The sequence below is a fragment of the Odocoileus virginianus genome, chromosome 4, assembly GCF_023699985.2.
Source record: "Odocoileus virginianus isolate 20LAN1187 ecotype Illinois chromosome 4, Ovbor_1.2, whole genome shotgun sequence".
NCBI lineage: Eukaryota > Metazoa > Chordata > Mammalia > Artiodactyla > Cervidae > Odocoileus > Odocoileus virginianus.
In genome coordinates, this window is record NC_069677.1 from 93627007 (window position 1) to 93640725 (window position 13719).

The following is a 13719-nucleotide window of genomic DNA, read 5'->3' on the forward strand; positions in this document are numbered from 1 at the left end:
GTGGGGGCAGATCCCCCGAAGCAAATCCATTTATATTTATAAAGACTGTAAATAATCTTGCATATGTTCAGGTAAGATTTTGTTGCCAAATGGATTAGGGAAAATACTTTTAAAAGGGTTTTTGGAGTTAAAAATTTCAGAGACATTTAATTGCTAACTTTTCACATCGCTGCAGTATAAATGTCTTGCACGCAAGGCAAGGCTGTGCTCACTCTGCCCCCCAGGGCCTGGTGCGGCACCTGGCGTGTGGCGGGCAGCCAGTGTTGGTTGAGTGAACGAAGGAGCACTTTCTCAGCGGTTGGCACCGGTTGCAGCATGACAGTGTATAGTCTTTGACACCACCGTGTGCAGAAGTTACTGTTGATGTCTCCATTTTATAAAAGGGGAACCGAGGAAGAGGAAAGCTAGGAATTTGTCCCAAGGTCACAGAAATAATAAGTGGTAACTGGGTTTTAGACCCCAGGCTCTTAGCCGTTGTTCTATATTCCTTCATGAGAATGAATGTGCCTGAAAGGTTTGCAGGAAAGCTTTCCAATACCAGAAGTATAGATTTGGGTTGGTATTTTACTCACAATCTTTTGCATTTGGGGGGAAAACACAAGAACTGTCCAAGGTACTTACCAGCATTCAGTTGCCTGGACCTTTCTCACAGCCTGCAGTTCAGTGAGCCTGGGTGGGGCTTGGGTGTCTGCATTCCAGCCACGGTGTGCAGGTGATTTCCGTGGCCCCAAAACTTGAGACCTGCTTGTTTTATAACATGACTGGAAATATAACATGGTAATTAGTCTTGGCCCTGCAGTTTACTGGTTGTGGGCCTTTGTACCAGTTATTGAACCTGCCTGTGCCCTAAGTTATTTTCATCTGTGAAATGAGTACAGTAATGGATCCTATCTCAAGGTTATTCAGAAGAGCGAGTGAGTTAATATACGTCGACTGCTTAGAACAGTGTCCATCCTATAGTAAGAGCTATGTGTACATGTGTGTGATAAATAAAAACAAAATCTGTAACTCATTGTGTTGATAAGAAGATTCAATGAAACGTTCTCAGCACAGTGTAGGCACGTGGCAAGGACTCAGTAAATATGAGCAGCTTTTGTGATGGAAATGACGACAACAGCTCTAAGGAGAGATGAGCTCTTGTTCCAGGACTCTCCCAGGGGGACTTGGTGAAATGCATTTCCACTGATGTAATTCTCTGTGTGGTCTAGGTTGTATCTACTAATACCTACATGGAGTCCAAAGAGAATACGTTTGTAGAAATGCGTTTCTATTTGAATATACCAAGGCCACCCAACTGAATCATCACCTGATGATTTACTGACTTGAGTATTTCATATTTCTGAATTGAGGATGAGATGCTAGTGTTGGTGGGATTGCCATGGGTCCTCGTAATGCATGACTTGTGATCTCACTCTTGCCTTTATTCTTGTGCCTAGGTTTCTGTCCATGTTAGAAGAAGAAGTTTATAGTCAAAACTCTCCCATCTGGGATCAGGATTTTCTCTCAGCTTCTTCCAGAACCAGCCAGCTTGGAATCCAAACAGGTAAAAAAAAAAAAAAAAAATTTTTCTTTTTTGCATAAATCAGAACACAACCAGGAAGTGTTTGTTGCAGTTCACTGTGCATTTATTTGCATTTTTCATCAAGAAATTGAAGACTAGAGTCAGCAAAGAAAAGTAAACACTTTGGCAAACCTGGCATCAACATCCCTGTTCCCGAGGCGGGCGGGTGCAAGGCAGACAGCTGAGACCGCCGCAGCCGCTGCTCTGCCCCAAGGTCTGCTCAGTCTGCCCTGCACAGCCGTGCGGAGGGCGAAGCGCCGGCGCTCAGGTCTGCAGGCCGATGCCGACTGTTTAAAGACGGAGTCTTGGTCACGGCCTGCTTTGCAGGCACGTCTCAGTCTGCCTTGTGAGCCTGGATGTCTGTTTGGAGCATCAGGCTGCTCTCGGGTAATGGTGGGGCTGAGTCTCAGGACGTGCAGTCCCCCGTGGGCTCAGGGCCTCAGTGGGCCTTTGGTGAGGACGTGTGACTTGGAGTCACACGGACTCTGGAGCCAGGGTCTGAACTCCTGCCTTGGATGCTCAGAGCCTCGGAGAAGGCTGTCAGGAGGTCCCAGAGCAGGCATTTCCGCGTGGCCGCGGGGCGAGGCAGAACGTGGAATTTTGGTGTCGCCTTTTCAGTAGATCTGGCTCAGTGTGTCCTGGGGACTGTGAGTGCCGCCTGCAGCAAAGGTCGTTTGTTTCTGCCGTTCTCGACACCTCCCCCGGTTTGATTTTATATCCAGCGAAAGTCACCCTTAGCCACCCCTAGTGTGCGGTCCTGTGGATTCTGGCAAACGCCCAGTGCTGTATCACCCCATGGCCGTCGGCCCAGAAAGTTCCCTGCGGCGTGCTCGGCGCTGAGCTCGGCCCTGCCGGCCCGCCTCCGGCCCGTCCTTTGTTCCCATAGTTGTGCGTTTCTAGAATGCCACACGAGTGGGATCACACAGCACGTAACGTCCGACTCTGGCTTCTTTCACTGAGCATACGGCACTGGAGAAGGTGATTAAAATGCTATTTCATCTGGAGCCTGAGTTTGGATGTGAATAAAATTAAATCCTACCCAGCAGAATACTTAGGGAATGAGGTATTTTGGTTCGTATCAAACCTTCTTTCTTTGGATCCTTGTTCCCAAAACCATGTCAAAGACACCTTTTATGTTGTGTTTTTTCACCTTAGGCCATAAAATATAATCCCACGTTTCTGGCTCACAGTCTGCAGCCCTCCAGGGCCTGTCTGTGTGGACAGGACTCCAGCCCGCGTGTTGGCCCTTCCCGGAGCGCTCCCCGCGCCCCTGGGCTCCTGCTGCGTCCGGCTCTGCCCGTGCTGTTGGCTTTGTCTCTGCCTTTGACTTACCTGATTTTTGGATGACATCTCTCCCCCAAACCCTTTTCTAATTCTCTCCATGCCTCCCGGCAAGAGCTGGGTCTCCTTTCTTCCAAACCTGGAACCTCGATAATATCCTATCCCCGGTTCTTTAGCTTGTCTGCTCGGTGGCACCGCCCACGGGATCTAAAATACTGCTGATGTCTGGGGCTTCCCTGTGGTCCAGCGGCTCAGGCTCCTCACTCCCCGTCAGGGGCCCAGCTTCCCTCCCTGGCCAGCGAACTGGATCTCACATGCCACCACGAAGAGTTTGCAGGCTGCAGCTAAAGACCCCACAATCCAGATGCATAAATACTACTAAAAAAAAAAATAACCTACTGATCCTGAGGCTCCTGCCAAGAGGCTGTGGCGTAAGTGACCAAGGGTGTGGCCTTTGGCATGTTAACAGCTCCTGGAGGGTCTGATGGGCATCAGCCTGATACCTGCTGCCCTCAGCAGTCACCACACTACCCCAGCCCCCTTTTGGTGAGTGTGACGCCTACCTGGTCAGACCCAGTTTATCCATGAGAATAGCTCACACTTCCAGTGAGTGCTGGCTGGTGAGCTTTGCTTCGGGTCTTTAAGCTCTAGCTAGAACCAGGAGAAGTTGGTGTGATTAACCCTTGTGTGTGGATGAGACATGGGAGCTCAGAGAGGAGCAGCCAGTCGCCCAAAAGCAGAGCTTTCCGAGTGACAGGACTGGGTGCCCCATTGCGTCTGATTCCCGCTGCACCCCCGTGTGCCTTGCAGACGCACAGGCAGACGCTTGTGGAAGGAAAGAGGAAGGGTCAGGCGGGGACCCGATCCTGGCTCCAGGCAGGTCCAGCTAGTTCTCCGCTGGAGGGCTGGAGGGGGCCCCTCTTTGTGAAGACTTCCCTGGCCCTCCTGCTCAGGACGCCTCCTGGCCTGCCCCGCTCCCCGAGGCTCGCCCGTCCCCGCACAGCATGGAGCAGGCGGCTGTCTCTGGCCCCCGGGATGCCAGGCTCACCCCAGTGGCTCCGGCCGTCACCCAGCTCAGCTGGGGCACGCTCCTCAGTCCCTGCTGCCGTCAGGAGCCGGCCGACTTCTGTTCGGCTGTGACTGCAGCGTGTGCTCTGGGGGAGAGAAAAGGGCCATCGTCTCCTTAATTGGCACGTCTGCACACCCAGGCACCTGTGAGAAGCGACAGTCACAGTGACGGCTCTGAACTTCGGCGAGGTTCTCAGATGTCTTGTGAGTCACCAGAGCTTCCTCTTTGTGTGGAAGCCCTGAAATTCAGGAGGCCTGTTTGCTGGAACGAATGGCCTGCAGCCTGGCGCTTCCGTCTCTTCTGATTCCTTCGTGTGCGTGCATCTGAGGAAGTCTCACCTATATATGGCTATTTTTCTTTTTAACACTTATTGTTGATGGCCTGTATGAGAAAAGAATGTAAAAAACAGTGGATGTATGTAAATGTCTAACGGATTCACCTCGATCTGTACCTGAAGCTAACACACATTGTCGATCAGTATATTCCAGTTCTTTACATACCGGTTGCTGTTCAGTTAGGAGCTGTGTGCCCGTGTCTCTGTAGCTAGTTTTGCTTCTTTCACCACTCTTGGCTGCGGGGGCGTCCCCGCACCGAGATGGCGTGCTCTGGGGCCTCTTGTCTGCGAGGTCTGTGTGCGGTGTCGCTGACGTCTGTCCTGCCATCAGCCACGCACGAGCACACAACGTCCTACTTCCTACCTTGGCTTTTTCTTTTTCTGTAAAGGCAAAACAAAATGGTTTTGTTTGGAGACACTCTTGAACTTACAGAAAAGTTACAGGACCAGGACAAAGCAGTCCCGTGCTGTGTATTTTCTGTTCCAGACTCAGCAATTGTTAACGTTTGCCCTGTTGCGCCATCGTTTCTCCTGCTTCTGTCTCTCTCCATGTTTATTAACGTGTGTGTACCTTTCTGTCTTCTGAACGGTCTGTCGGTTACAAAGGTCACGCCCCTTTGCTGACTTCAGTGGGAATCTCCTAAGAGCAAGAGGGTTTTCGTATTTAACCCCAGCACAGTTATCACAGTGAGGAATTTTAACCTTGATGCCATATTACTCCTTAATCTGGCTTCTGTTTTTCATCCTTCCTCTTATCTCAGCCATGCGGTTCACAGCCATTTTCTGTCACATCAGGAGGCACGTAATGTTGGCTTCTCCCATTATCACTGGTGTGAAGTTTGTCACTGAATTAAGGTGGGGTTTTTGAGATTTCTCCACAGCAGTGTTAACTTTTCTGCTTTGGTAATTTAAAAAGAAAAAGGTACTTTTGTGGGGAGATACTTTGAGGCTATTCTATCTTTATCAAAATTGCAGTCACAAGATTCGGTCTGTACAGATGCTTCTTCCCTGAATCAGTCATTATGTGCTGGCTGCTCCCTAACTGCCCCCTGCCCCACGACTTTCTTTTTTTTTTTAATAGGCTAATTACATCATTACAGTAGTTTTTGTCATACATTGAAATGAATCAGCCATGGATTTACATGTATTCCCCATCCCAGTCCCCCCTCCCACCTCCCTCTCCACCCGATCCTTCTGGGTCTTCCCAGTGCACCAGGCCCGAGCACCTGCCTCATGCACCCAATCTGCCGCCCCACGACTTTCATCATTGCTTCCTTATTTGTTGGCATTCTCCTGTAAGGAGAGTTTTACCTTCTCCCAATTATTTATTTGTTCATTTCTTATATTATTATCACTGTGGACTCAGATATCTTTATTTTATCCAGTGGGTTATAATCTGCCCTTGTCTTTATTATCAAGCTCACATTGGCCCCACAGTGTCTGTCTTAAAGATGACTGCTTTGGGGTGCTGGACAGGAGTGGAATGGTCTCGCGTGCACTTGGTTCATTACTACCCAAGAAAGACGTCATTTAATGCCTTCTCTTCCTTCTCCCGGGGGCAGTTATCAGTCCACCTCCTGTGGCCGGGACAGTGTCCTACAATTCCAGCTCCACTTCCCTTGAGCAGCAGAATGGAGGGAGCACCAGCCCATCCTGTCGAGGCGTGTCCGGGCTTGAGACAAACCCAGGTAAGCTCAGAGGGCATCAGCGAGGACTGTGATTTGTCTGAGAAGCTCCGTTATCTGAGGAGTGTGAAAGGGAGCCTTAAAGCAACTGCGTGCTGTGCGTATCAAGGATCTTAATGGCTGGAACTCCCTCTGAGCTGCATTGGTTAGTTATTGCTATTTAACAAACCAACTTGAGACGCAGAGTCTCAAATTGTGATCCTTTATTATCATAGCTCACTCATTCTGTGTGCTGCCTAGGAGGTGGCTGATATGGTTCGTCTCCTTCAGGCTATGCTCGCATAATTCTCGTCCTCCTTTGAGGACCACTGGATTTTTCCTTTCCTTGGGGCAGAATACGTCCTTATGATGGCAGAGACACCAGAGAGCAGGAAGAAATGCAGCTTCCTGCAGCTTAAGCTCATAGCTGGTACACCATGATGCCTAATCTTATTTTGTCTTTGGAAGCGAATCATGGGGTCAGACTCAGAATCAAGGGGTTGGGAGATGCCCTTTACGCGTTTTGTAGGAAGAGCCACAGAATCATTTGGCAGAAGCTGGATACAGGAGGGGAAAGAATTTGGCCATGAATGTAATCTGCCACGTAGGCAAAAAAATCTCTTAATGCTAGAGGTGTTTCGCAGTTATAGAATGTTCCGAAGGCCGCGTTTGTGTCCACAGCCATGACGTTAGACACATCTCAGCACGAGTGAAGCTTGACACTGAGAAGTCCCGTGAGATGGGGAGAGGAGAGGGTTTTCTGTGAAGGGCGAAGCGTGCAGCACTGGGCCACTTCCGAGGGAGGCGCTACTGACTATTCTGGAATCTCTGCCGTTGAATTCAGATATAGCCCAGGGTGCTTTCTCATTGCAGCACTCAGCAAGCTATCCAGTTTGGGGCATATTGGGTATAAACCTTAGCTCCAAAATAAATAGTTCACACCATTATTCTTGTGGAATTGTGGGATTTGAAGAGTTGATCAAATGAAGGAAAATATTCTCACTCACCTCCAATAATAACAACTAAAGAGTTATAAAAATACAACTCAACAAAAGCTGTTTAGTAAGTTGCCTCATATTTGGAAAAGCATCTTGTGTGGACGAGATGCTTGACACTGCTGCTGCTGTTTAGCTCAGCATGGTGTGAATGCTTTACGGAGCCTGCTTACTGGAATTCACACCCGAGGAATCAGTTGGATTTGAGCATTTAAAAATTTAATTGTGAAAATAAATACGTTATGACAGAAGGAAAAAAAAGAAAAAGAAAAACCAAACATGATGGTAGGACAGAAAGCGGCCGTGTAATCTAAGGAGGAAAGTCGGGGAGAGTTCTCCGTGATTTTGCCTGGCCTTTTCCAAGCTGTGATATATTATGACATCTAGGAATGAATGTACCTACTTCCAAGGCCAGGGGCCCTGCTCACTTTGTGAGGCATCATTTTAAGGCAAAAAAAGGATTGTGAGAGATCATGAGGGTCATTTTGTAATGACAAAAACTAAATTCACCAGCAAAGTGAAACAGTTCATGAGTGTATTTCCAGTATATGTAGCCATACACACACATATAACATTCATCCACAGATGTATATATACATACGTCCATGCAAACATATATGAAAGAAAGACTTAACTATAAGGAGAAATGATCAAATCAACCAGAAGTTGAATACTTGAAGAAACATCTCTGATTAATTCATAGATCAAACAGACAAAGCTATCACTAAGGACAGAAGCCCCACAAACACAATCAACACGTAGAGAGCACTGAAAATCGGGAAATGTATTTTCCCGAATGTGTACATTCTTTCCAAGAAGATGCTTAATTTACAAATAATTGGTCAAGTTTTAGGTCATAACTCAAGTTTCAAGAAATTTTGACCTTTGGTATCTTAAGGGCCATATTCTTCTGACCACAAAGGGACAATTAATCTCCAACATGGAGGTTAATAACCAGTGATAATTAGACTCCCCCCTCAATATGCACATGAAGGAGCAGTGCCTTAATAACTCACATGTCAAGTTAAAAAACTTAGTGCCGAGAGCAAATGCTCTTTAGAATGGTGGGCACTTGGGGGACTCCCTGGTGGGCCAGCAGTTAAGACTCTGTCCCAGTGCAGGGGGCAGAGATTCAGTCCCTGCTCAAGGAAATCCCACATGCTGCCCAGCCAATAAATAAGTAAAGTAGAAAAGAAAAAGAACAGTGGGCAGTTACTGCGGCCTCCTCTTTCCCACCTTCTGCTGCACCGCTCCTCCCTGGTACACGGGGGGTTGATGTCCACACCTGTCAGTGTTATTAGAAAATCAGTTGGATTAGTTGGCACATGCTTTGTGTTTAAAATAACCCACCGTTCGCCCTTTTATTTTGATCATCAAGGAGAAAAGAGGAAAATGAACGACTCTCATATTTTGGAGGAGACCAAGAAGCCCCGGGTGATGGGCGATATCCCACTGGAGTTAATCCACGAGGTCATGTCCACCATCACAGACCCCGCGGCAATGCTTGGGCCAGAGGTCAGCAGGGGGAACGCGAGCCGCCTGCGGGCGGGCCCTGTCCACCCCGTAGCCGCTCCTGCTGCTGGGGACGGGGTGGTGTTGCTGAGGGAGCTGTGCGCCCTGTTTGCATGTTGTCTGGGGCTCAGGGTGGAGAGGCAGGCAGGCTGATGAGAGCTTAATTCCGCTGATGACAGCCACGTCACGGGGAAACATAATCCCCACTGTTGAAGGCATTCCTCTTGCTTCAGCTTTTTATCTTGAAAAATTGAAACCCTCATAAATGTTGCAAAAATTCCGTGATAAAGATCCAGAGTCTCTTTATTTAGACTCACAAATGGTTTGCATGCCACGTTCACTGTCCCTCTGTCTCCCTGTCCATGTGGAACCATTTCAGAATTAGATACAGATGTTTTAACACTTCACCCCTAACTTTTTTGCATGTGTCTCTGAAGGCTGAGACTATTCATTTGCATTCCCACAGTGTAGTTATCACCACCAGAAAATTTAGCTGAATTACAATATCATCTAATGTGTGGATAGGCAGTCCACAGCCTGGGTACCAAACCCAGTCCACTTGCTGGTTCACTCTTGGCCTAATGTACAGCCCACATCCAGATTTCCCATATATCCACATTCTGTTGTTTATCATATATCTTCCTGTTGTTGGAGGATCCGTCTGGGGTCACATTGCATTTACTTCTGATCTCTTCACCTCTTTAGTCTATTTAGTTTATTCTAGAACAGTTCCCCAGCTCTCTTTTGGCCTTTTGTGGCAGCACCATTGTTGCAGAATCCTGCTTTGGCATAAGGCCTCTGTATTTGGCTGTGTCTGTTTACTCATGATTAGATGCAAGTAAAGCCTTTGGGGCAAAAGGACTGCTGTCATCTCGTGTCATATCCAGGGGCAAAGCAGTTTAAGACGTTTCTGACAGCTTCCAGGAAATGAAGAAATGAGATGATTTTTCAAAACATCTGTAAAAAATTTTTTTGAGAATGGCTCTGCTGGGTGAAGGTATCCATGTTTAATTTGTCATGTTTCCTTAGAGATTTATTTTGTGCAGTTGAGGATAATGCACAGAATTGGAATGCTGTTAAGAGAGTGATCTCCTTGTAAGATTGTTCTTTCCATTTCCTTCTAGGTATCCAGTCCTTGGGACTTGGGACTATAGTACCTTTTGTGTACATGTCTGTCGGGGATTTAGTAGCTTCACAGAACAGTTTTGCTCAGTTTGTTTCGGCTGTGAAGTGTGGATGTAGTCACACATTTCAGGATTTGTTGGGTGGATTTAGTGGTGTCCTGAAGTTGCCTTGTACTGGTGTGCACAAGGCAACTGTGAAATTTTCAGGAATTTTGTGAGATGGTTGTTAAATGTGTTGGAAGCTTGAAATTGGCCATGGTGGCCGCTGGGCCTCCAGGTCAGCCATAGACCAGTGAAGCCGGAATGTTCCAGCAGCTGGCCCTTCTGCCTTGGGGGTCTGTGTGTTGAACACTGACCTGCACCCACTGCGTGGGTTAAATAGGATGGGGCGCAGGGTGCTGGGAGGAGGTTGTGCTGCCTGCTGGGGTTGAGAGTGGTCAACACGACACGTTTGCAAAGAAGAGTCTCATCCTATGAAAAACAGGTGCTGGTAGTATAGACGTGACTGCCGCTCGTGGGCCTGCAGGGAGAATTTGGGGTCTGTGACCCCAAGGGTGCTCAGCTAGACGGGAGTCCCAAAACCAAGGGCTGGCAGGCTGGAGCACTCAGGAGAGAAAGTCTGCCTCCCCCATTAAGTCAAGTCCTCGGCGCTCTGCCCCGCCCACGCGTGTCCGCGTGGTCTCCCCCGCGTTCACCCCACTGCGATGTCCGCGTGGTCCTGGCTGCCTTCACCCTGCCGCAGTGTCTGCAGCTGCCGCAGAGGCCTCCTGACTTGCAGATCCGAACATGAGCTGTCTGGCCCTTCAGAGAAAGTCTGGTGATTCCTGGTCTGTACCGAGTGTCCATGGACACGGGGGAGACTCTGGTCCGGCAGAACGCTCTGCCTAGCTGTCTGTTCTGTTTTCATGGCTTGTGTGTTATTGGTTGGGACCCTGAAACCCACAAATAGGTATCTTATTAGCGCACGGAGGAGAGGCGCTGCCGTGAACTGTCCCTCCCGTCTTAGGGAGGGGCTCCATGTAACCTCCTGTCTCCTGCTCCCAGACCAACTTTCTGTCGGCGCACTCGGCCAGGGACGAGGCAGCCAGGCTGGAGGAGCGGCGGGGTGTGATCGAGTTCCACGTGGTGGGCAACTCCCTGAGCCAGAAGCCCAACAAGAAGGTGCTCATGTGGCTGGTGGGGCTGCAGAACGTGTTTTCACACCAGCTGCCGCGCATGCCCAAAGAGTACATCACGCGGCTCGTCTTCGACCCGTGAGTCCTGCCCCCGCTTTGCTTCCATCCCTTTGCTTTCCGCTTTCCTGATTTATTTTGTAAAATGCATTGTTTTTCAAGATTTTTTTTTACTTAAAAAAAATTATTTACTTTTAATTGAAGGATAATTGCTTTACAGAATTGTATTAGTTTCTACCAGACATCAACATGAACCAGCCTTGAAGATTTTTTTTTGATGTGTACCATTTTTTAAAGTCTCTCTTGAATTTGTTGCAATATTTTTTCTGTCTTATGTTTTGGTTTTTAGACCCCAAGGCAAGTGTGATCTCAGCTCCCTGGTCAGGAATCAAATGGGGGTTTGATCCCACCCTCTGCGTTGAAAGGTTAGGTCTTCACTGGGCCACCAGGGACCTCATTCTCCTTTTTAAATGAAAGAGGAACCGCTCGGGTAGTGGAAGTCAGTCACAGTCACCCACCAAGTCCTGCTGCTTGTCGTCAGCTGTGCGGACAGTGTGACGTCACAACCGCGGCCATGGCCAAAGGCGTTCAGATTAGTTTTCCAGCAGCTGATCAATTTTTTGTTAATGAGTCTTTATATTTTAAGCTGCTAGTGACCATTATGTGCTTCATTCGTTGCATTAGTGAAGGAATATATAAACATTAAGAGGATGTCCCAGTTTTCTCACAGTCAAATATTCTGATTTTCGCATCTTAAGTAGATTCCGTTCTTGCCTGAGTCTATAAGCCCTGGCAAGATTATTGTGGTGTTAGGTTAACTTTGATCACCCATTGCATTAAAAATAAGGAAAAGACAGGAAAGGAAGCTTCCGTAATTGAATGCATTTTAACATACAGAGCCCAGTCACCTGTGTGGACTGTGACCCATGCCCATGACTGTTCAGAGCGACATTTTAGGCAGAAGGCCTGACGGGAGTCTGGAGGCCTGGTTTTAGCAAACCGTGCAGGTGGATTGTGTTTTCTCTCCCCTATAGCTTCTGTGGCGTTTCTGAGTGAGAGTGAACGCTTCAGAAATGTGCGCTCGGGTCCCTGGCTTTTGCTCTCCCTGGGCTGCCGTCCCGGGCTCATGGGTGTCGGACGTGACCCTGTTTCAGCGCCAGTCAGTGCCTGTCCACGGGCTCTGTTCTTTGCCTGGGGGCTCAGACCCCCCTCAGGTGGCTGGCATTTGGTCCTCAAGAAAACTCTGGGGACGTCTTGGGTGGCAAGCTTGCTCTAAGACATCCACTTAGAGAATGTTCTAAGTGAGATGGTGACCAGGCAGATGCGGTTTCCACAGAAAAGTCAAGAAAGAACCCCCCCTTCCTTCCGGTTTTCCTGACTGGTTAATGAGGAACACCCCAAACAGGAGGTGAAACGGTGATGCAATCTTCATCTTCCAGGAAACACAAAACCCTTGCTTTAATCAAAGACGGCCGTGTCATTGGCGGTATCTGCTTCCGGATGTTCCCGTCCCAGGGCTTCACAGAGATCGTTTTCTGCGCCGTAACCTCTAACGAGCAAGTCAAGGTAAGGCTCACCCAGGGTCTCGGAGGAAACGCAGGACGTGGTGCTTTGCACGAAAGCCGCAGAGCGTGGCAGGGTCTCCACGTCCAGAGAGTCCCGGACTCTGAGGAGTATCCTCTCACTGCGAGCGTGTGTGTGTGTGGAGGGTACACGCCTCCACACACCCACAGTCCGTCTCCACCGGGCTTTGTCGGACCTCAGGGTCGGGGCCGGGGCTGCGGACACCAGGCAGCCCCAGGGGCAGCTCAGGTTTAGTTTATGGCCCGTGAAGAGCTGTCTGCAAACACTCTCAGTGGTGGTGGTGATTTCCATGTGCAGACGTGTCCACACACGCCTGGGGGCATGGCACCACCAGAAGGGGTGTGGTGCCATGTGGGTTAGGGAGAGGCCTGAGGCCGCTCAGACCTCAGAAAGATTCCTTAGGACCTCGTGCCTGGAGTGAGGGGACAAGGGCTAAAGAAATCCTGTCGGGGAATTGATGAAAAATGTGAATAAAGGTATGACTGGGTTTCAGAAGTACTCATGCAAGGTTTGGAACGTGGGTCTTTTGGGGAGTGTGAGTGTGTGAGAGACTGATCTGTGTGAGTGTGTGATTCTGATCTGTGTGAGTGTGAGTTTGATCAGTTTGAGTGTGAGTTTGATCTGTGTGAGTGTGAGAGACTGATCGGTGTGAGTGTGAGAGACTGATCGGTGTGAGTGTGAGAGACTGATCGGTGTGAGTGTGAGTTTGATCAGTTTGAGTGTGAGTTTGATCTGTGTGAGTGTGAGAGACTGATCGGTGTGAGTGTGAGTCTGATCTGTGTGAGTGAGTGTGAGAGACTGATCTGTGTGGGTGTGAGAGTCGGGTCTGTGTGGGTGTGAGTCTGATCTGTGTGAGTGAGTGTGAGAGACTGATCTGTGTGGGTGTGAGAGTCGGGTCTGTGTGGGTGTGAGTCTGATCTGTGTGAGTGAGTGTGAGAGACTGATCTGTGTGGGTGTGAGAGTCGGGTCTGTGGGTGTGAGAGTTGGGTCTGTGTGAGTGAGTGTGAGAGACTGATCTGTGTGGGTGTGAGAGTCGGGTCTGTGTGGGTGTGAGTCTGATCTGTGTGAGTGAGTGTGAGAGACTGATTTGTGTGGGTGTGAGAGTCGGGTCTGTGGGTGTGAGAGTCGGGTCTGTGTGAGTGAGTGTGAGAGACTGATCGGTGTGAGTGTGAGTTTGATCGGTGAGTGTGAGTCAGATCTGTGTGAGTGTGGGAGTCGGGTCTGTGTGGGTGTGAGAGTCGGATCTGTGTGGGTGTGAGAGTCGGATCTGTGTGGGTGTGAGAGTCGGGTCTGTGTGGGTGTGAGAGTCGGGTCTGTGTGGGTGTGAGAGACTGATCTGTGTGGGTGTGAGAGTCGGGTCTGTGTGGGTGTGAGAGTCGGGTCTGTGTGGGTGTGAGTCTGGTCTGTGTGTGTGAGTGTGAGT

At 49.1% G+C, this 13719-nt stretch overlaps 1 protein-coding gene across 3 annotated transcripts in view; it reads left to right on the forward strand.

The window, feature by feature from the left end:
* Positions 1 to 13719, forward strand: part of KAT2B (lysine acetyltransferase 2B) — a 97843-nt gene that overhangs the window by 60561 nt on the left and 23563 nt on the right. For all 3 annotated transcript variants that reach the window (XM_070467065.1, XM_020903905.2, XM_020903908.2), the window contains exons 7-11: positions 1437 to 1543; positions 5808 to 5933; positions 8283 to 8419; positions 10585 to 10793; positions 12152 to 12278. In XM_070467065.1, the coding sequence (XP_070323166.1) occupies positions 1437 to 1543; positions 5808 to 5933; positions 8283 to 8419; positions 10585 to 10793; positions 12152 to 12278 (706 nt within the window). The remainder of the gene's footprint in view (positions 1 to 1436; positions 1544 to 5807; positions 5934 to 8282; positions 8420 to 10584; positions 10794 to 12151; positions 12279 to 13719) is intronic.